Source organism: Phocoena phocoena, chromosome 3 (genome assembly GCF_963924675.1).
Source record: "Phocoena phocoena chromosome 3, mPhoPho1.1, whole genome shotgun sequence".
NCBI lineage: Eukaryota > Metazoa > Chordata > Mammalia > Artiodactyla > Phocoenidae > Phocoena > Phocoena phocoena.
This window is the reverse complement of record NC_089221.1, coordinates 156,487,993-156,513,129: the sequence shown is the minus strand read 5'-3', so window position 1 is coordinate 156,513,129 and position 25,137 is coordinate 156,487,993. Positions and strand designations below refer to the sequence as shown.

General features: G+C 47.1%; 1 protein-coding gene across 1 annotated transcript in view; it reads right to left on the bottom strand.

The window, feature by feature from the left end:
* Positions 1 to 25,137, bottom strand: part of ADAMTS2 (ADAM metallopeptidase with thrombospondin type 1 motif 2) — a 242,715-nt gene that overhangs the window by 85,957 nt on the left and 131,621 nt on the right. The window contains exon 4 of the mRNA XM_065873613.1: positions 5,827 to 6,029. Within this exon, the coding sequence (XP_065729685.1) occupies positions 5,827 to 6,029 (203 nt within the window). The remainder of the gene's footprint in view (positions 1 to 5,826; positions 6,030 to 25,137) is intronic.

The window sequence follows — 25,137 nt, the reverse complement described above, 5'->3', positions numbered from 1 at the left end:
AACATTTCCCACACAAACATCAGACAAAAAATTAACCTATTTTAATATAACAGTTCTTCAGATGAACACAAAAGAAGCTAAAGTCCCAGTGGAATAAAGAACATGAATAGGCCAATCATAAAAATATAAGATGATCACTGTTTTAATATATATATATATATATATATATATATATATAAATGGGACCTCCTTACCATCAAATACTTACAACAAAAGTATATCCCTGTTGTAGCTATCAAACTGCCAAAGCTAAAAAGGATTTGGTGGTGTGAAGAGGTGAGGAGATGGGCATTTACTCAATGGAACATGAATAGGTGAAAATGAACAGAAAGCTTTCTGACACAGAAAACTGTAAACTGCATATAACTGTGGACCAAGAATTGTACTTTTAGGAACTTAGTTTAAGGAAATAGTAAAGGATGAGTAATAGTTTCAGCTATAATGATATTCATTACTATTAGTGGCCAAACTAACATCTAAAAGGGAAATAAATTTTGTTACATGCGTCATATAAATAATCAATTACCTAAAAAGTATGCTACAGTCACGTGGTGCAATGTTATGCCATCATTAAAATGAAGTACTAGGCAATAATTGATAGGAGAAAACATTCACAAACCTATATGAATATATTCTAATTTTCCATCATAAATAGTATACGGTACATGTTAAATATAGCATATTTTAATAAACAAAGAATGTTACTTTTCTAGACTTGAGGAAGAAAAGAAGGAAACTGGACCTCGAAAGAGGTGCTTGAATGGGTTTGTGGGAGGGTTCTGAACACCATGAGACCCCTTCTACATCCAGGTGGCTCTCTCGAAATGCTCAGCAAATATTTCCAACCCTTTTGACCCTCGAGAGTCTGAGGTGGAAAGAGGGATGGATTAATTCCCATTTTCCTATGAAAAAAAGGGCATTAAATGCCTTGCCCATTAATGTTGGAAGGAAGTAGCACCTCTAGCAATTTCCTACTGCCCTCAGAGTCACATCCAAGTCCCTCTATTGACGGGCCTTCCTTGCCTCCAACTTCCCCTCTTACTTGGGCCCCTTGTTCCCCACATTGGCCCTATTTCACGGCTGACATAGAGTTGATGCCCAGTAAACATTTGCTGATTGTAGTGTATGGACAGGAGCTGTGTGTATTAGAATAGGATGGGCTGTGTTGCAGTTAACAGAGAATCTACCACATTTCAGTGGCTTAATACAGTAAAGGCTGGTGTGTGTTTCCTTGCACACATCGCAGGCTTATGCAGGTTGGGCGGCCCTGCCCCATTTTGCGGCTGCAGCTACTGGGACATGTGACTTCCAAGGTCACTGTGGTAGGACAGAGAGAGAGGGAGTGGACACACTGGCTCTCAACTGCCTTGGCCAAGAGGTGACCTACGTCATTTCCTTCCACACAGGCTGTTAGCTAAAACTAGCCACACAGCCCCAAAAATGAGGTGCAAGGGAGGCTGGGAAATGGAAGGGAGGGGAGCACGTGGATATTTGATGAACCTGAAATGTCGGTGTCACACCAGGACCCACGTCCCAGCCCAGGGTCTGCCACAAAGAGACCCCAAAGGGAGTCCTGCAAGCAGAATAACTGAACGATGAGGGAGACCAAGCTGGCTTAGAGCTGCCAGGGCTGAGCCACGCCGACACCTGGCCCGACACCTTGGCCTCTGCTGCTCCTTGGAGCCCACATTCCCCAGGTCTTTTGCCATTGGGACCCCCCACCTGACCCTCCTCCCAGGGCTTCTGTGACCTCCCTCAGGGGACAGACTGTCCGCCCAGGGCTGGCCCCCAGCCTTGGGAGCTGGGAATACTTCCATCCTGGTCCTGGCTGTCCTCACTGCTGACCAAATGCCTCATTTGGAGCACAGGCTGGGCCGGCTGCTGCCACATCTGTCCTGCACGTTGCTGCTTTGGCTCCAAATGCTGGGAAGCCCGAAGACCAGCTGTGCGCTTACAAGAAGAGGGAGCCCTACCCTGGCCAGGCCTTGTAGGGTCACATGGGGCTCTGGCTGCAGCTTCAGGTGGGCCAGCACCTACCGGGTCTAAAGGCCCCCACACCCAGGGCCACCCACACTGCCATTTAGCGCCATGTGCTGGTCAAGTTCAGAGGAAGGGCACAGCAGGCAGAAAGTAGAATGGCGCTTCCCAAGGGCTGGGGAGAGGGAGCAATGGGAGTTATTGTTTAACGGGTACAGAGTGTCAGTTTTGTAAGAGGAAGAGAGTTCTGGAGATGGGTGGTGGTGATGGGTACATAATAATGTGAGTATACTTAATGTCACTGAACTGCTCCCTTAAAAACAGTGAAGATGGTAAATTTTATATATATTTTCATAATTAAAATTTGTTTTAAATTCTATTGGAACGTAATTAAATTAAAATTTCAGTTCTTCAATTACACGCCACATTTCAAGCGCTCAAGGGTCAGGGTGGCTAGTGGCTGTTGTATTGGACATGCAGAATTAGAGCATTTCTAGCAATGCAGAAAGTTCTATTGGACAGCACTGCTAAAGAAGCTCATCTTTTCTCAAATATTCCTGCCTCCTCAATCCCCCTCCTCCCCAAGACCACCAAAGAGCTCATGTGCCTTAGATCATCCCCAGGGACTCTTCCCAGGGCATGCATGTACCCTGGATGAAGACACTGAGCCTTAGAGGGTATTGTCAAGGCAACACAGGATCCAAGCAGGGGGCCTCACCTCCCTCAACCACACTGCACTGTTACTGTGGGAGCTCAGGTTGGAGGTACAGATACCCCCCACTGCCGTGTCTCCCCTGAGCCCAGGAGTGTCCACCAGTCCCTCTGTCTCTGCAGGACCAGCTGCTGTGCCTGGAACAAGCACCACTTGCAGGATGCAGCAGGGGAAATAAGACACGGCCCAAGTACTCTTTCTCAGCTCCTCCGATTCATCTCCTAAAATCCCTTTCTGTTATAATCAAATTTGTTTCAATTTAAGAATTTTTATATTTCTTATGCTTTTCAAGAAACTAACCAAACCACACCCTTATCCAAAATTGAGGTACAGTTGGATCACGGGGGTGTAAATGAATAAATTGAAGTTAACTGGCAAAACCAAGACAAAGTTCTAGACTTCCTCCTACCAGCTCATGGGCATAAGGTGTGTGCGACAGAGGGACCCTCCACACCAGGGAAAGGGCGGATTTGATCCACCAGCCTCAGGAAGACACTCAGAGTCCTTGCTGTACTTGTCAAGAATAATTCTAAACCTGCTGTCGCTAAACTAAATATTGTCAACGTCATGATAGCAAAACCACATTTATTTAGAGACTGTAAAGCACGTTCACCTTCATCATCTCATTTAATCCTCACCGACAACTCAAGATGAAAATTATTGCCCATTTTAAAGATAAGAAAACCAAGGCTTAGAAGACTGAAGCCCATTCTCAGTGACATACCTGGTAGTGGTGGGGTCAGGGGTAACCCAGGTGCAAAATAATAAGAAATATATATCTGGCCTCTGCCCCTCATTCCTGGCACAGACCTCCTGAAACACTTGTAATTTCCTTAATGATAGGGGTGAGAGGAGCATCTTTTGTTATTCATAATGTGCCCCTTTCAACCTTACCTGAGTTTATGTTAATGAAGCGATTCTTGGTGGGCCCCTAGATAGTTCAGAATGGGGGCTGGTAGCCAGAGGAACCAACTGTATGATTGGAGAATTGGAACTTTCAGCCCCACCCCCAACTTTCAGGGAGGAGAGAAAAGCTGGAGATTGAGTTCAATCACCCATGGCCAGTGATTTCACCAATCATGCCTGCAAAATAAAACCTCCATAAAAGCCCTAAACAATGAAGTTTGGAGAGCTTCCAGGTTGGTGAACACATCGAGTTGCTGGGATGGTGGTGCATCCAGAGAGGCCACGGAAGCTCCATGCACCTTCCCCATGCCTTGCCCTATGCATTCTTCCATTTAGCTGTTCCTCAGTTGTGTGCTTTATAATAAACCGATGATAGTAAGTAAAGTGGTTTCCTGAGTTCTGTGAACCGTTCTAGCAAATTATTGAACTTGAGGAGCTGGTTGGTAAGAAGCACAGCTGACAACCTGGGAGTTGAGCTCGGCATTTGAAGTGGGACCCATCTTATGAGACTGAGCTCTTACTCTGTGGGATATATGCTAATTCCGGTGTGAAGAAACAAGTAGTTTACCAGGATTCAGGACTCTCGAATTCCACAACCAGTCCTTTTGTCCACTGGGTTGGAGGGCAGTATAATACTTGGGGAAGGCAGACAAGATTTTATATCTACCAATTTTATAGAGTTAGTGTGAAGATTTCCAAAGATAATGCATGATAAGTGACTAGCACAAGCCTGGCACACAGATTCACATATTAAGAGCTCAATATTTGTAGCCATCATGGTATTATTATTACTATTATTATATTAAAGGTACTTTTCAAAAATAAGTGAGATTAAGTGTGACAACACTCTCCAAAGTAAAATAACATCTGCAAACAGACTTCGGCCCTGCTTTGCAGATGAGATGGCTGCATTCCAGAGGGTCAGTGACTTACCTAAGGCAGGTGGAGAGGAAGACAGGCCGGCAGGCAGGGGTTTACTCCTGGTCCAGTGACTGGCTCATTCATATCCTCCTTCTTGCCCCTGACCTATCTCTTCACTAGGGCTCTGGGAGGTCTTGCCCAAGGATCAGCTGAATTTCCAGGGGCTCACCATGGCCCAGGAAGCAGAGCTGAGAACCAGGCCAGGAGTAAATGTCCTACCCCCTCACTGCTCGCCACCAGCTGGACCTCTGGAGGACCCAGTTCACTGACAGGCTGGGGAGCAGCCCTGCCTGCTGTAGAGCCCCCTATCCCCTGGGCTTCCCTGCCCACCTCCAGCCCCCTACAAGTCCAGGCTTCCTTCCACAAATCCACTCCTCCCACAGTGCTCGGCCCACAGCGTGTCCTGGTTGCAGGCCCACTGCATCTCCCTCCAACCCCTAATATTCTCCCAGCAGGGCTCAACTGAGGCACCAGGCAGCGAGGGGCAGGACCTCCACACCACCCTGGGCAGAGGCAGGAACTGCATTTTCTACAAGGTCAGCATCCTATACCTCCTGGGGTGGAAGGGGCTGGAATGAGGGGAGGGGTAACAGCTTAATCTCTCAGGATTGGGTAGACAGGGCAGGTGTCCCGTGGTGCCACAGGAGGTTTAGTTGGCACCCAGTCACCCAGTTAAGGAGCCCAACCTCACAGGGAGAAACGGATGCTCTCTTTCATCTTCACTTCCTCTAACTACCTCAAGGAGAAACCTCGGATGGTTGTCGGTCTGTCTGTCCTCCTCTCTAACACACACTAATCTCCCATTTGAACATCGCGGGCTGTGGTGCAGACCCAGCAGAAGGCAGGACTGTCTAGCTGGATTTGAATAACATCGCTTTACATTTCACTTCTAAGTTACCTTTACAATAAAGCGAGGTTGCCTTTGTAAATAATTTTAAGTTTTAAAAAAATTCAGTTGATTTACAGGAAAATACACAGCCTATACCATGTGGGTATGATGAAAAATTAAGAAAATTGGTACACAAATGACGAGTTTCTGGAAAGCTGCCTTAGTATGTAAACAGCCTTGCCAAGTCAGAACCACCCCCCTCCACCCGCCCTTTGCAGAGGAGAAAACTGAGGTTCAACAAAATCGATGGGAGGGTCACCTTTTCTCACCTGTAGACCCAGACAGCCTCCCTGTGACCATGTCACTCACCCCCAGCTCCACCAGGAAACCGTGGCAAGCACAGCTGCCCTGGCCCACCTGCACCCCTAGCCTCCCAGACCCACCCCCAGTGCCCTGCCCCTGCCTCCCCACCCCCACTCACAATGTTCATGAGGGTGAGCAGGTACTTCTGCACATGCTCCTTCCCGTGGAACTGGACCACAGAGTCATCCACCCCCAGCAGGACCTCGATGTTGTAGTCGTCGTCGGCAGCATGTCTGCGCACCCTCTGCCTGGAGTTGTTGACTCGCTCCTCCAGGATGCCCAGGGCATGGCTGAGGCTGTCCAGGCTGCCCGGGAAGATCCCTGGAAGGAGACAGGACAAAGCCTGTAGCAGCAGCCCAGGCTCACCAGGGACACCGCAGCAGGACAAAACCCCACTCAGATGCAACTCGGCACCTGCCGGGTGCCAGCTTGGCCATCAGCTTGTCACCATCACAGCACCCTAACCGAGGGCATTTCTGTCCCCATTTTACAGGAGAGCAAACTGAGGTTCAGAGAGGGCAGCAGTGATGTACCAAGTCAGCTCAGACCCAGCAGCATGCAAATCCACAGCTCGGCCATCACAGAGGCCAGGTTTGGCACCCAGCAGTGAACAGAGAGGGTGGGAAGCTGGATGGGCAGGGTGGACTCTTTTCACTCATTCACACACTCGCACACTCCCCAAGGGCCACCCAGTGCCAAAGAGCTGGTCTCCCAGGCTGGTCTCCCCATTTATAACCGGGGAAACTGAGGCCCAGCCCAGGTGGTATGTGTTTCACAGTGTCTTTTCAGACAGCTCCTCTTCTGGAACTTTCTGCTCAGTCCCTGGTTGGAGCTAGGTCCCTCATCTCTGCGCCAGGCCGGCCCACTCAACTCCTGGGTTGGGGCCAGGCCATGGGTGACCCCCGACCCCAGAACTGTGCCTGCCCCTGATGCCAAGTGCCAAAGAGATGAAAGGTTGCCTGACTGAATCATGCAGGAATCAGGACGAGCCCCTCTTATGACAACTCCCCCACAGTCTGCCTGGCAGGGGCTCACTCCGTCCCCCACAGGCTAAACACCTGGCTCAGAGCGGGGCAGACCATCTAGGGCATGGGGCCTTAGGGGCCACAGTTGAGGGGGCCAGGGGCTGGATCGCATCAGGCCCAGGACCCCAGGATGTCATTGCACCATCTGCAGGGCTGCAGCATCTGTCTCAATCCCCTTCTACTTTCCCACTGGGCCTGGAGCCTACCATGGACCAATCCTGGCCCCTACCTCTCAGGATTGCAGCTGAGCTGGCCAGGCCGACCTTCAGCATTGCTGGCAGCCACAGACCACATTGTCCAATTAGTCCCAGTGCCAAAGCCTCTGGAAGCCCCTCACAACCCTGCTCTGGTCTATGTGTCCACGCCAGGTCCTTGACCCCAGGGTCCTGCCCCTCCTTGGCACTCCTGGTAGGGGGAGGAACAGATGTGTCTCAGAGACTCTTGCCCTGGGAAGGACCTAGGACCTCAGGTTATCATGACATCACCAAAGAGTCTTCCAGAACAATTCTTCTCACTTGTCCCCTAAGCTCTTTTCCACGGGCTCCTCTGGAGGCACAGTGAGGCAGCCAGGCCCTCCGAGTATGTCTCCTCATCCAGTGCTGACAACAGGCCTCTTTGATGTGTGTTATTGCCTCCATTTTACAGACCAGAAGACTGAGAGAGCTCCCCAGCCAGCCAGAAGCTCTCTTCTTTACACGTGCTGTCTGTTAGGTTTCAGGCACAAACCTGCAACCTGGCTATGGAAGGAAAAGTGGAAGTGAAGGAGCAGCAGAGGGGGAAGGGCTGCACAGAAAAGAGGAATGGGCTAGTGCCAGGGCTGAGCATCTGCTGGCATTCCTTACCTCCTGGAGTCCTTGTGCCCCCACCCCAGCCCTGTAGTCCCCCATGTCCCCGCAGTATGCACAGGCACACACACACTCCACACACACGCACACACGTGCACACGGCAGGCACTGCCCAGGGCCACTCCAGGGAGAGCGCCAGTGCAGAGCTCATCCTTCTGCTGCGCTGTCTGGAGGTAATTCAGGGCCATCCTTGCTGCTCCCAGGGGAAACATCAGCTACTTAAACCTGACAGTGGGTTTGAGGAATTGCTACTCTATTTTTACACATTTATTTCTTTGCATTTTCAACAACCAGGGACAGCTCACCTTCAGAACCACCTTGGGAAGCAGAAAGATGGTAATTTCCATAAAAAGCTCTTCCCAGGGAAGAGGCTGGATGTTACCCCCTGCCCCTGTCAAGCCAGGGGTCACTGACAGGTGGTCCCTGAGCAAAACCAGACCATGGGGGTGCCTGTTAGGGCCATGTGGTGTTTTTTAAATACCTTATTTGGTTGACAGTATTTCAAAATTTGGAGATTTCATGTTAAAACCTAGAATAGCCAGCTTGTCTGAGAAATAAAGAAATGGAGTCATTGTAGAGGGGGAGGGGAGTTTACACTGAGCTGTGGAGTGACAGCCATGCCTGGAAACAGGACACAGGGGCCCGCTGCCTGGCCTGCCGCCCTTGCTGCCCACTTAACCTCTGAAGGCATCAGAGTGCGCCCCCAACCCTAACCCAAGAAGTCACCGTGCAGTGACTCCTCTTGACATTTTCTGGGGGAGGGAATGGGGCTGCCACCAGGCCAGGGCTGGCTAGGGTACATCTTGTAGCTGCTTCTGCTGAGCAAGCTCAGTTTTTTGTGTTTTGTTTTTTTTTTTTTTGCGGTACACGGGCCTCTCACTGCTGTGGCCTCTCCCGTTGCGGAGCACAGGCTCCGGATGCGCAGGCTCAGCGGCCATGGCTCACGGGCCCAGCCGCTCCGCGGCATGCGGGATCTTCCCGGACCAGGGCACGAACCCGTGTCCCCTGCATCAGCAGGCGGACTCTCAACTACTGTGCCACCAGGGAAGCCCGCAAGCTCAGTTTTTAACTAAATTGTATGTTACAAGCCCATTAAAACAGCAATGTTTTCTAAGAATGCATTAGAAATGTTAATTTCACCACAAGCATAATTATTGTTATCATTAGTAGCTCGAGCATGATAATTTTAGAGGGTGGCTTGGACATTATGTTCTAGAACACCCCTCCAAGGCCCAGCCCCTGTAGAGATGTGTCCAAATCCAAAGTAAAGTGCAGATGAAGGGAGGAAGACAGGGCCGCTCGGGGTACCTTGAAGGTGACAGCCCCATCCTACAGTCGGGTCCCTGGAAGCCCCAGCCCTGCTCAGGCCTGGCAGGACGTAGGGAACAGCTCCAAGGTCAGCAGGGTCTGCCAGACGCCCAGACCTGGGGCCACATGAGTGTTGATGGGACCCAGCAGCCCCGCTGTCATTCCACCTTGTCATTCTTGGATGTCTCCTGAGTCTCCCTACAATGGGCCTGATCCTAAAGGGTAGGCCACGCAGAGATCCCAACCACACTCTGGTTCTAGCGGGCCTATCCCTCAGGCTGAGTCCTGCTCGGGTTCTCAGCTGGCTGCCTAGTGATTTCCTGAAACCAATCCCGGCCTTCAGGACCAGTCCACCTGCACTAGGCTGCCTCCTTGGTCTAAAGGCCTCAGTTCTTCTCGGTCCCCCAGACCTCTCTGTCACCCTCCCCTCCTCCCCCTGGAGTTCTTGCATGCTCGTAACTGGCCCACTAACGAGCAGTTGGCACTGCCCATCTCCTGTTGAGGTGGGAGGACAATGCTGCCCTGGCTCCTGACTCAATCGCCCTCTGTGCACAGCCTCCCCACAAGGAGAAGCCGCTGGTCCCCCCTAGGTGGCTGATCCCCCCTAGGTGGCTGATCCATGGTAGATGGGAGAAGACTGGACCCCGGCAGGCTGAGGCTTCCCTGAGCAGAGGTGTCTATGGCAGGACCCTATCTTCTCAATGGGTAACCACAGGGGTTTTAGTTCCTGGCATTCCCTGTGCTGGGGAGACCTTTCTGGACTGTTCATGTCTCAGGCAAAGGATGACACAACAGGAAGCTTCCAAAAGCTGTCCCTCATTTTAGAGTCTCTACAGCGGGTCGGACAGAATTCCTCAACGAGTCAATAACAGTCTGTGGAGAGGACAGAATAGGGGAAGCAGAATTGCATCCAGGGCACCCTGAAGTACCTGCCCTCCAGGGGAATAAGTGGGTCACAGCAGCCACAACCCCTGAATCACACGCCCCTGCCGGACCCTGCTGCCCCTGCATCTGGTGGCAGGGTGGGGCATGTGCACAGCCCCTCACAGTAACAAACCTCCACTATGTCCAGCAGCCATCTGATCCTCACAGCAAATGGAAGGCTCCACACTACCCTCATTACTGTGCCCGTTTTAGCATCAAGGAACCCCAGGAAGATTAAGTGACTCAGACAAGTCACACCACAGAGAAGGGGCTGGAACCCAGCCCAAGTCATGTCATCCAGAGTTGTTAATGTGCCCCAGAGGGACCTGTGTACTTCACCAGCACCAAGGGATGGTGTGGGAAAACTGAAACTGATAGAAACAAGCATGTTTATTCCCGAGAAGAGAAACCCCAGGGACCTGAGTCTGTAAATGCCATGGGAGCAACATGCAGCAGGTGCTGGCTCTGTAGGTTCAAGGGTGCCTGGGTGTTTGCTGTCCCTGTGCACATCCCACACCCAGGCCTTTGCTGCACTGGCCTCTCCTAGGATGTCCTTTCTGCTGCTGCTCCTGCCCAAACTTAACCTTCCTATTGTTAGGGGAACCACTGACCAAAACTGCCCACCCTGGCCAGGTAACCATTTGCAAAAAATTTCTTTTTGCGGTACGCAGGCCTCTCACTGCTTTGGCCTCTCCCGTTGCAGAGCACAGGCTCCGGATGCGCAGGCTCAGCGGCCGTGGCTCACGGGCCCAGCCGCTCCGCGGCATGTGGGATCTTCCCGGACCGGGGCACGAACCCGTGTCCCCTGCATCGGCAGGCGGACTCTCAACCACTGCGCCACCAGGGAAGCCCTGCATGAGATGTTTTACGACAGGAGGTCCTGGTAAGGAACACAAAACTAACAAGCCACCACCAACTGGAAGAATTCGGGAAAGGTCAAAAGGAGATGCCAGTCCATATGTCCTCCCAACCTCTCAGATTCCTCCTCGCTGGAATCCATCTTGGCTGAGCGATGTGTGGGCCACCAGGAAGGACCCTGAGTCAGAATGATTGGCCAGAGACAACCCAGAAACTAATTCCATCACCATAAAACCTGAGACTGTGAGCCAAATGGCAGAGCAGCCCTCCTGGGTTCCCTTACCCTGCTGCTCTCCACCGGGCTGCCCCTTCCCAATAAAGTCTCTTGCTTTGTCAGCATGTGTGTCTCGTCGGACAATTCATTCACTCTCGGGCCCTGGAAGGGGTCTCCCTTCCTGCAACACTATCAGGTCCAGTAGAAGCCCCCCCCAAAAGGTCTAGAGGGAAGGGGACCTGCAGCCCTTGGTGCCAGGGACCCACTGCCTCCTGCAGTGGACTCAGATGTGTTGGTCCCCCTCTGCCTCCCCGCTCAGGGCCAGCTGCACACCAATAAGGGGAGGAGGGGCACGGAGCCTTGAGACGCCACTGCTCAGTGATGGGAAAGACCGCTGTCCCCTCTTCATGGAATGATCTTCCCCTCATTCCTCACTGGGCTTCCTCCCTCTCACCCTCCAGGTGTCAGCTGAAATGTCCCCTCCTCAGGGCAACTTGCCGTATTTCATTCTAAATTAAAATAGGCTCTCTCTTCCCCCAGTGTCTTCCTTCATGGAACATACCACCATTTGCAGTTCGAATGTCATTTGTGAATTTACTTGGGCATTATCTGTCTTCTCCACTTGAGTGGAGGGCCCCTCAGAAGACAGGGGCCCAGGGTCTTGTATGCCTCGGTGCCTCACAGATAATCGCAGGGCTGTGAGGGGTAGGAGCCAGTGCAGAGATACGATGGGAGGGAGCAAAGGGCCAACAGTGGGGAGGCAGAGGGTGCCCTTGGGAGCTGGGAGCTGGGAGCTGGGCTGGAAGGAGAGGCAGGTACAGCAGGGCCAGGAAGCCCAGGCTGGGGGCGGCAGAGGGGGTGGGCAGCAGGAGCAAAAGTCAGGTGGCTGGCAAAGGAGCAGGAGCTGGCACAAAATCCTGCTGTAAGTTACTTATAGAAGGTGTAACTACAACAAAGTTACCCAGGAGGAGTTCAGACAAACGAGGTGAAGAGAGAGTTACCATTTAATTGCCAACAAAAAGAAACCAGGCCTAACTACATTCATGAGATAAAATATAATCCAAGACATTAAGGGGACAAACTGATAAACAATTCATTGAGAAGATATAAAAGATATGAACTCTTTTCACCTAACAGAGCTTCAACCTGATACAAAGAGAAATAGGCAAAGCCACAGTGCTATATGCTTTTTAATACATCTATTCCAGAAAGAAACAGATGAATTAGATAAAACATTAGGCAGGATTTGCATTACTGTAGAAGATTTGAATTACTAAAGCAACCTAATGTTTAAGCCCAACAACCATAAAATGTGTCTTGTTCAAGCACGTGCAGAACAAGTTCCAAATTTTACTGTATGTTAGGACAAAAAGGAAACTCAAAAATCATGTCCACAGCTGCTACCATAGAGCAAAATCAGAGAAAACAAGAAGGAGGACACTCCAACCCTAAACACCAGAAATTAAAAACACAGTTCTAATAAGCCTAGACTAAATAGAGAATATACACTCTAACTGTTGGCTCAAGTAGAAAACCTGAATAAACCTTAGAAGAAATGGAAAAAAGCAGTCAAAGAAAAGCCCAGAATGTTTTATAGAAGAGTTTTACCAAACCTACAAGAAATAGTTAATTCTCATCTTACATAGAATCAGTATGCAAAGATCAATACCTTTCTTGTACATAACAGTGACCAGCTAGGAAAGAGAATGGGAAAAAAGGCTTATTGACTATAGGAACAAACCCCACAAAATATCTAGGTATAAATAAAAATAAGGAATGTATGAAGACTACACAGAGAGTAATACAATATAGTCAAGGCTCTCCCCCAAAACAAAAGAAGACCTCAGTAATTGGAGACACAATGACACTATCCTGGATTGCAGGTTGACTCTCCTCCAAATTAATCTATAAATTTGACACAATCTCCATCAAAAAACTGTTGAAATCCAACAGAATAGTTCCAAAGTTCAACTGGAAGACTACATATGAGAGAATAGCCAGAAAAAATATTAAAAAGGAATAATAACAAGGAGGTATTTACCTTTCAAATTTTCAGAAGACACTACAAAATAACATTAATTAGATCACAGTGGTACGAGTGTCATGAAAAGACAGATTTTGGAACTGAATACAATGTCTAAACACAAATCCAAGCATAGGAGGGACCTTGAGTGAAAATGGTGCATTGAACACATACATCTAATTTTGCTCCTCCCTGGAACCCCATTACAACTTTAGAAAAGGTATGATTCTTTTTTTTAATCACATGCCTACACGGACAGGGGGAGAAGGAGAGGAAGAAAATAACAGAACTGTTGTAAACTGGAAAGCAGGTGGCCATGTGGCGATGGACTTAGTATATCTGAGAAGCTGGCCAAGACTCTTCCAGTCTGTACTGCAGAACCCTCCAAAGGCACCAAGTACCTCTGGAAGTGGGATGATGGGTGGATTGAAATAAGGACTAGTTGATGGCCAATGCCAAATCCCCTCCCCACACCCTGTGTCCCAGTAACAGCCCAATAACTAACACTGCATGGGTCTGAAAGCTCATTCTCTCTCAAAAAGGTGGAAAAGAAGGCTTCTGGGCTGCAGGCACCAGGTGTAGTTGAGAGCACAGGTACCATGCTAAGAACAGGAAAATGAAATGAATGCTGAGACACCAGCCCACTTCCACAATCCACTCCCAGAACGTTGGTAGTCAAGCCTTTACCCCTCAGGCAGGACGTTGGAAGGAGGCTTCTCTAGGGAATCTGACCAAAGACCAAAAGGCAATATTACTGTGCATGGTTCCCCCAACTACCTGCATCAAGCTCCCAGTCACCTCTTTTGTTGCCCAACTTTACACAGGAGCAGCCAGCCAAGGATATCCAGCTCTCTGGGATTAGTCCCAGACTCAACAGATGGAGACCAAGATACAACACAACAATCAAAATGAGGAAAAAAAGACTACCTAGGAAGGTGGGGAAACCTATCATTAGTGACCCCTGAGAGGTAGAAGGAAATATCGCATTCACTAAACAAGAACAAAATGAGAACAATCAAAAGGGTTCTTTGAAATTAAAAACATTTCAGCAGAAATAAAAAAACTTAATGAAAGGATTAGGAAGACAAAGTTGAAAAATCTCCCAGAAAGTAAAACAGTAAGACCAAGAGACTTGAACCATCAGGAAAAAGATAAGAAAATTGGAGGACCAGACCAGAGGTGTATCATCCATATAATAGAAGCTCCAAAAAGAAAGGAGAGGGACTTCCCTGGTGATGCAGTGGTTAAGAATCCATCTGCCAATGCAGGTGACACGGGTTCGAGCCCTGGTCTGGGAAGATCCTACGTGCCATGGAGCAACTAAGCCCATGTGCCACAACTACTGAGCCTGCGGTCTAGAGCCCATGTGCCACAATTACTGAAGCCCCCACGCCTAGAGCCCGTGCTCCGTAACAAGAGAAGCCACCACAATGAGAAGTCCACGCACTGCAACGAAGAGTAGCCCCCACTCGCTGCAACTAGAAAAAGCCTGCGCACAGCAACGAAGACCCAATGCAGCCAAAAATAAATAAATAATTTTTTTTAAGAAAAGGAGAAAACAGAAAGGAAAGAATTAACGAAATTACTCAAGAAAATTTCCTACAACTAAAAGGTGCTCCCAGACTGAAAGGGCCCAGTTAGCACCCAACTCAGCAGATGAAAACAGACCAGCACCATGGCACATCATCATGAAATTTCAGAACAGAAGGAACTTTCTACAAACTTTCACAGAGAATAAGAGGGGGCCGGAGGAAGCAGTTACAGAAGAGGTCACAAAGGATTGGAAGCAGAATGGCTGTAGACTTCCCCAAACCAGCATTAGAAGCAGGAAAACAATAGAGCAAAGCCTTCAAAATTTCTGTACCCAGACAAGTTCTCAACAAGTATGAAAGATATCTCCAGACAAGTAAGTTGTCTGAAGTTTTATCTGTCCAGCACCCCTTTGAAGGTACTGAAGGATGTGCTCCTTCAAAACAAAAGAGGTAACCAAGAAAGTGGAAGACTAGAGATAAAGGAAACCCAACACGAGAGATGAGGAGGGAATCCCCTGGAGGATGGTGAAAGGTGATCCCAAGGTGGCAGCTCTGCAGTACCTGTGGAGGGCAACTGAGCCACACTGCAGCAGTGTGACCCAGCATATGGACTGTCATCACCAAGACCCCCCTTCCATCAGGCCATCTTCTTAACCCGAGGACAGAACGCCCAGGAGAACTTGGGCCAGCTTCTCATCAGTACTGGCTTGTCTTGACCATGTGCTATTGAGGGTCTCTCCCCTCAGGCTCTGCTGAAGACATGCATATCACTCACAGAAGTTTCCAGCTTTGCCCTGAGAGCGGGAGGTAGACCATGGTGGGCTCAGATATAGAAAGGACAGAGCAGCCCACTCTCACTGACCGGACTTCTGCTGCATGTCCAGCACCTGGTCTACACCTCGGTCTTGCCAGGCACCCGACTGTGGAGAGCCCAGTGTTTCCCAAGACTCACTCATGACCTTGCTCATGAGTTCCCCCGAAAGGGCCTTGTCACCTCCCAGAGAAGCGGAAGTCAGACCATGACCCAAGACTGCTCCACTCACCTCCTCCTGGAGCCTCTGCCCAGCAGGGACAGTGCTGCCCACTCCTTGCATGAATGGTGTGTGCTTGCCCTTAGTTTTAATATTAATCACCTTTGGGGGGCGGAGTCAAGATAGCAGACAAGATAGCAGAATACGTGTCTCCGAACAACTAGGGCACCTACCAGGCACCAGTGGGGGACCACGGGCACCTAAGGGGGTGGGAGGAACCCCCAGTGACCGGGTAGGACGTGGGCCGTGGTGGTTAGTGAGGGAGGAGAAGTGGAGTCGGGATGGGACTGGCACCCCTGAGGGGTGGCTGGGGGGAAGGGAAGGGATCCCACTCCTGAAGGGGGGAATTGGGGGAACACTGGGAGGGCAGAAGATCAAAAGGGAGCATGGCCAGATTTCCCCTGCCCACTTGGGCCCCTGGGAGCCTGCTGAGATCCAGGGCTTGATCCAGGCCCACCTAGGCCCCCTCCAGCCACGCGGGTCCTGAAGGAGTGGGAGGGAGGGAAAGGGGAGCAAAAGTAAAGGTCGGAACTACAGGACTGGCACCCCTGAGGGGCGGCTGGTGGAGGGAAGGAGTTCCTATACCCAGCGGGACCCACCCATGGTTAGGGGTCCAGCAGGGATGAGGGAGACCCTGGGGGAGACCATGGTGGGGGGGCGGAGGAACAGAAGGGAACATGGCCAGTGCTTTCCCTGCCCACTTAGGCACCAGGGAGCCTCCTGGGCTCCAGGGCCTAAACCTCTGCCCTCAGAGCCTCCCTCCTGCCGTGCAGAGCCCAAGCCCCGCCCCTACACCCCCACCCAGGGCCCTACCTCTACACTCGGAGACGCCCTCCAACATGCTGGGCCTAAACCCCACCCACACACCCTCACTCAGGGCCTTACCTCCAAACTCCAGAACTCCACACTCAAGAGGCCCTCCTTTGGAGGTGCTGCCTCTCCCCTTCCACGCAGGTCCTAAGCAGAGGTGCTGCCCCATGCTTAAACATCACCGGCCTAGGCCCTGCCCCCAAGGCCTTTTCCTGCTGGTTGGGTCCTGAGCCTAGGCCCCGCCCCACACTCAAATGTCACCCCCCTGCCTAAGTTCCACCCCCACCTAAACGCCCCCCATAGCCAAGGCTTTTTTTTTTTTTTCCTCTTTTAGATTGGGGTTCTGTTTTACCATGTTGATTCATTTATATTTTTGTATTTCTAATAAATCTTTTATTTTTCTAATTTTATTTTATTCCTTATACTTTGTTATTGTTCTGCTCCTTTTGGCTTGTTCCCCCCCCCCCTTATTTTTTCTTTTTTCTGTTGTGGTTTTATTTTACCTTTTTGCAGTTTTTTCAATTATATTTTTATTTTTCCTAATATATTTTTTATCTTTCTAATTTTATTTTGTTTCTTATTCTTTGTTATTGTATTGCTCCTTTTCTTTTTCTTTATTTTTTTTTTGCAATGCCACACAGCTTGTGGGATCTTGGTTCCCAAGCCGGAGGTCAGGCCCAAGCTCCTGTGGTGGGAGCTCCAAGTCCATACTAGTGGACTAACTGAGAGCCTCAGACCCCAGGAAATATTAATTGGAGTGAGGCCTCCCAGAGGTCCTCATCTCAGCAACAAAGACCCAGTTCTATCCAACTGCCTGCAAACTCCAGTGCTGGATGCCTCAGGCCAAATAACCAGTAAGACAGGAATACAGCCCCACCCATCAAAAAAAAAAATGAAACGACAAAAAAAATATGTTACAGATGAAGGAGCAAGGTAAAAACCTACAAGACCAAATAAATGAAGATGAAATAGGCAACCTACCTGAAAAAGAATTCAGAGTAATGATAGTAAAGATGATCCAAAATCTTAGAAACAAAATGGAGAAAATACAAGAAACATTCAACAAGGATCTAGAAGAACAAAACAAACAAACAGCGATGAACAATACAATAACTGAAATTAAAAACACTCTAGAAGGAATCAATAGTAGAATAACTGAGGCAGAAGAATAGATAAGTGAGCTAGAAGATAAAATGGTGGAAATAACTGCCAGGGAGCAGAATAAAGAAAAAAGAATGAAAAGAATTGAGGACGGGGACTTGCCTGGTGGCACAGTGGTTAAGAATCTGCCAATGCAGGGGACATGGGTTCGAGCCCTGGTCCAGGAAGATCTCACATGCCACAGAGCAACTCCGGGAAGTTCCCACATGCCACAGAGCAACTAAGCCCGTGCATCATAACTACTGAGGCTGCGCTCTAGAGCCTGTGCTCCACAACAAGAGAAGCCACCACAATGAGAAGGCTACATACTGCAAGGAAGAGTAGCCCCCATTCGCCACAACTAGAGAAAGCCCTTGGGCAGCAATGAAGACCCAACGCAGCCAAAAAAATTTTTTTAATAAATTAATAAATAAATTTATAAAAAAAGGAATTGAGGACAGTCTCAGAGACCTCTGGGACAACATTAAATGCACCAACAATAAAATTATAGGGGTCCCAGAAGAAGAAGAGAAAAAGAAAGGGTCTGAGAAAATATTTGAAGAGATTATAGCCAAAAACTTCCCTAACATGGTAAAGGAAATAGTCAATCAAGTCCAGGAAGAACAGAGAGTTCCATACAGGATAAACCCAAAGAGAAACATGCCGAGACACGTCTTAATCAAACTATCAAAAATTAAATGCAAAGAAAAAAAAATTAAAAGCAGCAAGGGAAAAGCAACAAATAACATACAAGGGAATCCGCATAAGGTTAACAGCTGATCTTTCAGCAAAAACTCTGCAATACAGAAGGAAGTGGCAGGACATATTTAAAGGGATGAAAGGGGAAAACCTACAACCAAGATTACTCTACCCAGCAAGGATCTCATTCAGATTTGATGGAGAAATCAAAATCTTTACAGAAAAGCAAAAGCTAAGAGAATTCAGCACCACCAATCCAACTTTACAACAAATGCTAAAGGAACTTCTCTAAGCAGGAAACACAAGAGAATAAAAAGACCCACAAAAACAAACCCAAATCAATTAAGAAAATGGTAATAGGAACATACATAGTGATAATCACCTTGAATGTAAATGGATTAAATGCTCCAACCAAAAGACACAGACTGGCTGAATGGATACAAAAACAAGACCTTTATATATGTTGTCTACAAGAGACCCACTTCAGATCTAGGGACACATACAGACTGAAAGTGAGGGGATGGAAAAAGATATTCCATGCATTCCATTCTATTCTTCGCAAGAAAGCTGAAGTAGTAATACTCATATCAGATAAAATAGACTTTAAATTAAGTCTGTTAAAAGAGATAAGGAAGGACACCACATAATGATCAAGGGATCGATCCAAGAAGAAAACATAACAATTATAAATATGTATGCACCCAACACAGGAGCACCTCAATACATAAGGCAAATGCTAACAGCCATAAAAGGAAAAATTGACAGTAACACAATAATAGTGGGGGACTTTAACACCCCACTTACGCCAATAGACAGATCATCCAGACAGAAAATAAATAAGGAAATACAAGCTTTAAATGACACAATAGACCAGATAGACTTAATTGATAGTTTTAGGACATTCTACCCAAAAGTGGAAGAATACACTTTCTTCTCAAGTGTACACAGAACGTTCTCTAGAATAGACCACATTTTGGGTCACAAATCAAATCTTGGAAAATTTAAGAAATTGAAATTGTATCAAGCATCTTTTTTGACCACAATGCTATGAGATTAGAAATCAATTACAGGAAAAAAACAGTAAAAAACAAATACACAGAGGCTAAACAGTGCACAGCTAAATAACCAAGAGATCACTGAAGAAATCAGAGAGGAAATCCAAAAATACCTAGAAACAAATGACAATGAAAACACAACGATCCAAAACCTATGGGATGCAGCAAAAGCAGTTCAAAGAGGGAAGTTTATAGCAAATCAAGCTCACTTAAAGACACAAGAAAAATCTCAAATAAACAATCTAACCTTACACCTAAAGCAACTAGAAAAAGAAGAACAAAGAAAACCCAAAATTAGTAGAAGGAAAGAAATCATAAAGACCAGAGCAGATACAAATGAAATAGAAACAAACAAAACAATAGCAAAGGTCAATAAAACTAAAAGTTGGTTCTTTGAGAATATAAACAAAATTGATAAACCTTTAGCCAGACTCAACAAGAAAAAAAGGGAGAGGACACAAATCAATAAAATTAGAAATGAAAAAGGAGAGATTACAACTGACACCACAGAAATACAAAAGATCATAAGAGACTGCTACAAGCAACTATATGCCCAAAAATGGACAACGTGAAAGAAATGAAAAACTTCCTGGAAAAGTACAACCTTCCAAGACTGAACCAGGGAGAATTAGAAAATATAAATAGACCAATCACAGGTAATGAAATCAAAACTGTAATTAAAAATCTTCCAACAAACAAAAGTCCAGGACCGGAAGGATTCACAGGCTAATTCTATCAAACATTTAGAGAAGAGTTAACACCTATCGTTCTAAAATTCTTCCAAAAAATTGCAGAGGGAGGAACACTCCCAAACTCATTCCACAAGGCCACCACCACCCTGATACCAAAACCAGACAAAGATATCACAAAAAAAGAAAATTATAGACCAACATCAGTGATGAACATAGATGCAAAAATCCTCAACAAAATACTAGCAAACAGAATCCAACAGCACATTAAAAGTATCGTACACCATGATCAAGTGGGATTTACATCAAGGATGCAAGGATTCTTCAATATACGCAAAACAATCAACGTGACACACCATATTAACAAATTAAAGAATAAAAAACATATGGTCATCTCAATAGATACAGGAAAATGCTTTTGACAAAATTCAACGACCATTTATGATAAAAACTCACCAGAAAGTGGGCATAGAGGGAACCTACCTCAACATAATAAAAGTCATATATGACAAACCACAGCAAACATCATTCTCATTAGTGAAAAACTGAAAGCATTTCCTCTAAGATCAGGAAAAATACAAGGATGTCTACTCTCACCACTATTATTCAACACAGTATTGGAAGTCCTAGCCACAGAAATCAGAGAAGAAAAAGAAATAAAAAGAATACAAATTGGAAAAGAAGCGAAACTGTCACTGTTTGCCAATGACATGATACTATACATAGAAAATCCTAAAGATGCCACCAGAAAACTACTAGAACTAATCAATGAGTTTGGTAAGGTTTCAGGATACAAAATTAATGCACAGAAATCTCTTGCATTCCTATACACTAACAACAAAAGATCAGAAAGAGAAATTAAGGAAACAATCCCATTTACCATCACAACAAGAAGAATAAAATACCTAGGAACAAATCTACCTAAGGAGGCAAAAGACCTGTACTCAGAAAACTATAAAACACTGATGAAAGAAACCAAAAATAACATAAACAGATGGAGAGATATACCAGGCTCCTGGATTGGAAGAGTCAATATTGTGAAAATGACTATACTACCCAAAGCAATCTACAGGTTCCATGCAATCCCTATCAAATTACCAATGGCATTTTTCATAGAACTAGAAAAAGAAATTTTACAATTTGTATGGAAACACAAAAGATCCCAAATAGCCAAAGCAATCTTGAGAAAGAAAAACGGAGCTGGAGGAATTAGGTTCCCTGACTTCAGACTATACTACAAAGCTACAGTAATCAAGACACTATGGTACTGACACAGAAAGAGAAATATAGATCAGTGGAGCAAGATAGAAAGCCCAGAGATAAACCCACACACATATGGTCACTTTATCTTTGATAAAAGAGGCAAGAATATATAATGGAGAAAAGACAGCCTCTTCAATCAGTGGAAAAATGGACAGCTACATGTAAAAGAATGAAATTAGAACACACCCTAACACCATACACAAAAATAAACTCAAAATGGATTAAAGACGTAAATGTAAAGCCAGACACTATAAAACTCTTAGAGGAAAACAGAGGCAGAACATTGTATGACATAAATCACAGCAAGATCCTTTTTTACCTACTTCCTAGAGTAAGGGAAATAAAAACAAAAATAAATAAATGGGACCTAATGAAACTTAAAAGCTTTTGCACAGCAAGGGAAATCATAAACAAGACCAAAAGACAACCCTCAGAATGGGAGAAAATATTTGCAAATGAAGCAACTAACAAAGGATTAATCTCCAAAATATACAAGCAGCTCATGCAGCTCAATATCACAAAAACAAACAACCCAATCCAAAAATGGGCAGAAGACCTAAATAGACTTTTCTCCAAAGAAGACATACAGATTGCCAACAAACATATGAAATGATGCTCAACATCACTAATCACTAGAGAAATGCAAACCAAAACCAAAATGAGGTATCACCTCACACTGGTAAGAATGGCCATCATTAAAAAATCAAGAAACAATAAATGCTGGAGAGGGTGTGGAGAAAAGGGAACCCTCCTGCACTGTTGGTGGGAATGTAAATTGATACAGCCTCTATGGAGAACAGTATGGAGGTTCCTTAAAAAACTAAAAATAGAACTACCATATGATCCAGCAATCCCACTACTGGGCATATATCCTGAGAAAACCATAATTCAAAAAGAGACATGTTCATTTCAGCTCTATTTATGATAACCAGGACAGGGAAGCAACCTAAATATCCGTCAATAGATGAATGGATAAAGAAGATGTGGCACATATATACAATGGAATATTACTCAGCCATAAAAAGAAACGATATTGAGCTATTTGTAATGAGGTGGATAGACCTAGAGTCTGTCATACAGAGTGAAGTAAGTCAGAAAGAGAAAGACAAATACTGTATGCTCACACATACATATGGAATTTTAAAAAGCAGTACTGATGAACCTAGTGGCAGGGCAGAAATAAAGACGCAGACATAGAGAACGGACTTGAAGACACAGGGAGGGGGGAGGGTAAGTTGGGACGAAATGAGAGAGTAGCATTGACATATATACACTACCAAATGTAAAATGGATGGCTAGTGGGAAGCTGTTACATAGCACAGGGAGATCAGCTCAGTGCTTTATGAGCACCTAGAAGGGTGGGAGGGAGGGAGACGCAAGAGGGAGGAGATATGGGGATATATGTATACATACAGCTGATTCACTTTGCTGTACAGCAGAAACTAACACAATACTGGAAAGCAATTATACTCCAATGAAGATGTGAAAGAAAATAACATTAATCACCTTTGATATTCATTTATGTGTAAATTTTAAATAGCTGATCAAATAATAAAATAGTGAGTAAACTGGATGACTTGGTAAATGGTGGAAGTGGAGCAGGTGTGGACATCCTGGCAATCTGGCAATACTCACTTAACAATGTGTAAGAACTTGATAGCCCAATAATTTCACTCTACGTCCTAAAGACATAGGGCGTCCTTAGGATATCCCAGTCCCCTCCCTGTACTTACCCTTGCCCCATTGGCAATTTTTCTCTCCCCTGGACTAGGCACACAGATGGTCAAGCTCACACAGGTCTCTCAGGAGGCAACTGAGAGCTGTTCATGGCCATGTTGTTTGGGTATGTTGGGGGGAGTTGGAGGCAACCTGGGTGTCATCAGTGCGCGAGAGAGGCCAATGCGGCATGTGCACTCCACACAGTGCTATGCAGAGGTTTGAAATTTGACATCCACGTAGACAGATGGATCTTAGAAACAGAGTCAGAATGAGATAAATGCAGCACCATTTGTCAATTAAAACACTGTCAGGGGCTTCCCTGGTGGCACAGTGGTTGAGAGTCCGCCTGCCGATGCAGGAGACACCGGTTCGTGGACCGGTCTGGGAAGATCCCACATGCCGCGGAGCGGCTGGGTCTGTGAGCCATGGCCACTGAGCCTGCGTGTCCGGAGCCTGTGCTCCGCAACAGGAGAGGCCACAACAGTGGCAGGCCCGCGTATCGCAAAAAAAAACACTGTCAAAGACCAACACTGATTTTGCAAAAATATACACTAACAAAAGGATACCTTTTGATCACCTTAGAATGGTTGCTCATTGCAAGGGAAAAGGAGAGAAAGCTGGTTGTGGAGATAAATGGTTTCTTTTTTTTAATGATATTGGGACAACTGGTTAGATAAAGGAGGAAAAGGTCAAACCCTGGCTTCACACCTTAAGCAAAAACCAGTTCCTGGCCGATTGGTGACCTGGGATGATGAAAATGAAGTCATAAAATTGCTAGAAGAAAGTTCAGCTAAATGCTTTTTTATAATCTCCGTGTTAGGCAGGCTGTGAACCCCAAGGCCAGTGTACTTTCCAAGTCCCCCTACGACTGCCCATTGCCCATGAGCAGTTTTCACACGCCTGGCCCCTGCTGGACAAGCACATGGGTGGATGGGTGGGTGTGCTGAGGGCCCTGCTATGTGGATGAGAACAAATCACTCTCCCTTCCCCAGTGCTCAGGCACCCCTGAAGCTTGAATCCCTACAACTGCCCTGCAGAGCAGAAACTGCCATATTGTGAAGAAGGGGAGAGTGACACTTATGGAACTAGACCGGGATCAGAGGCAAGCCCAGCTCTCCTTCCGCAACCAGTGCAGGCCCCTGCAGGGGCAGTGGACCGGGCCCAGGGTCCTGGGCACCAGCAGCCCATAGGAGTATCCTGGCACCTCCACCTAGGGGAGGTCATCTGGAGGAAAGTCATCCTCTCTATTTATTAACGACAGAGAAACAAGCCCTCTGTGACTGCAAATTCCCCTAAAGATGATCATTAAGATAAAATATGTTTACATAGAAGCATAATTAGGACACAGCAAAAGCCCTGTTTGGAAGCAGGCTGGCTCTTTGGAGGCTCTGGGAGCAGAAAGAGACTCAGCCCCACGGGGGCCATCAGCACAGAGCCCCACTGGTGAGTTTTATTAAAAGAAGCTCATTAGGATTATTTCATCCCATCCCTTTCTAACTTTATTACCAAATCAGAATTAATTTTTGCAACTCTGGCAGCCAGTATCATTTTTATGACTCGAGGTGGAAAGGAGGAGAGGGAGGGCTGCTGGGGCCAGGCCAGCCACTCGGCACTCGTCCATCAGGGCCACACCAGTAACAGCTGCACCGAATCTGAGACAAGAGCTGGAAGATGCATAAATTGTCTGGAGTCCAGGCTTGCTTACCCTTCTAGCACCTCCAAGGGGAAATGGGAGCTCTTGAGAAGGGGAAAGAAACTGCCCCCAGGGCATGCCCTCCCAGGGATGGGGCAACGATGCTCCTCGGTGGTGGACATAAAACACCTGGCCTGCCCAGCACCCCCCTTCCCTGCTGGATGTGAACAGAGCCACCTAGAGCTGTGCTGCATGGTGACCCACCCCTTCTCTGGGTGCTGCTCCCTGATTTTCCTTTGGTGAACCACTCCCCGCCCCCAGTTCACATGGCTTAGGGGGAGCCAACCCCACTGTACCCCCAGGTCCAGGAGCACCCACATGGCCCAGACTGGCCAATGAACCCCAATGCCAAGCATTTGTTGGAGTACCTGGGAAGACACCCTCTCCTTTCTCTCTGCTGAGATTGCTGAGGTGTACAAAGTGGGCCAGGGCCTGCTGGACACCGCTTGTTCCCAGGAGAAGCAGAGCTGAGAGATGAAGGGAACAGGTGATAGCCTTTAGGTCCCTATTTCAGCTGTACCTGAAGCTGATATACCCCTGGACTCTCCAGCTCTTTGAGTCGATTCATTTGGATTTCTGTCTTGAAACTGCAAGAGTCCTG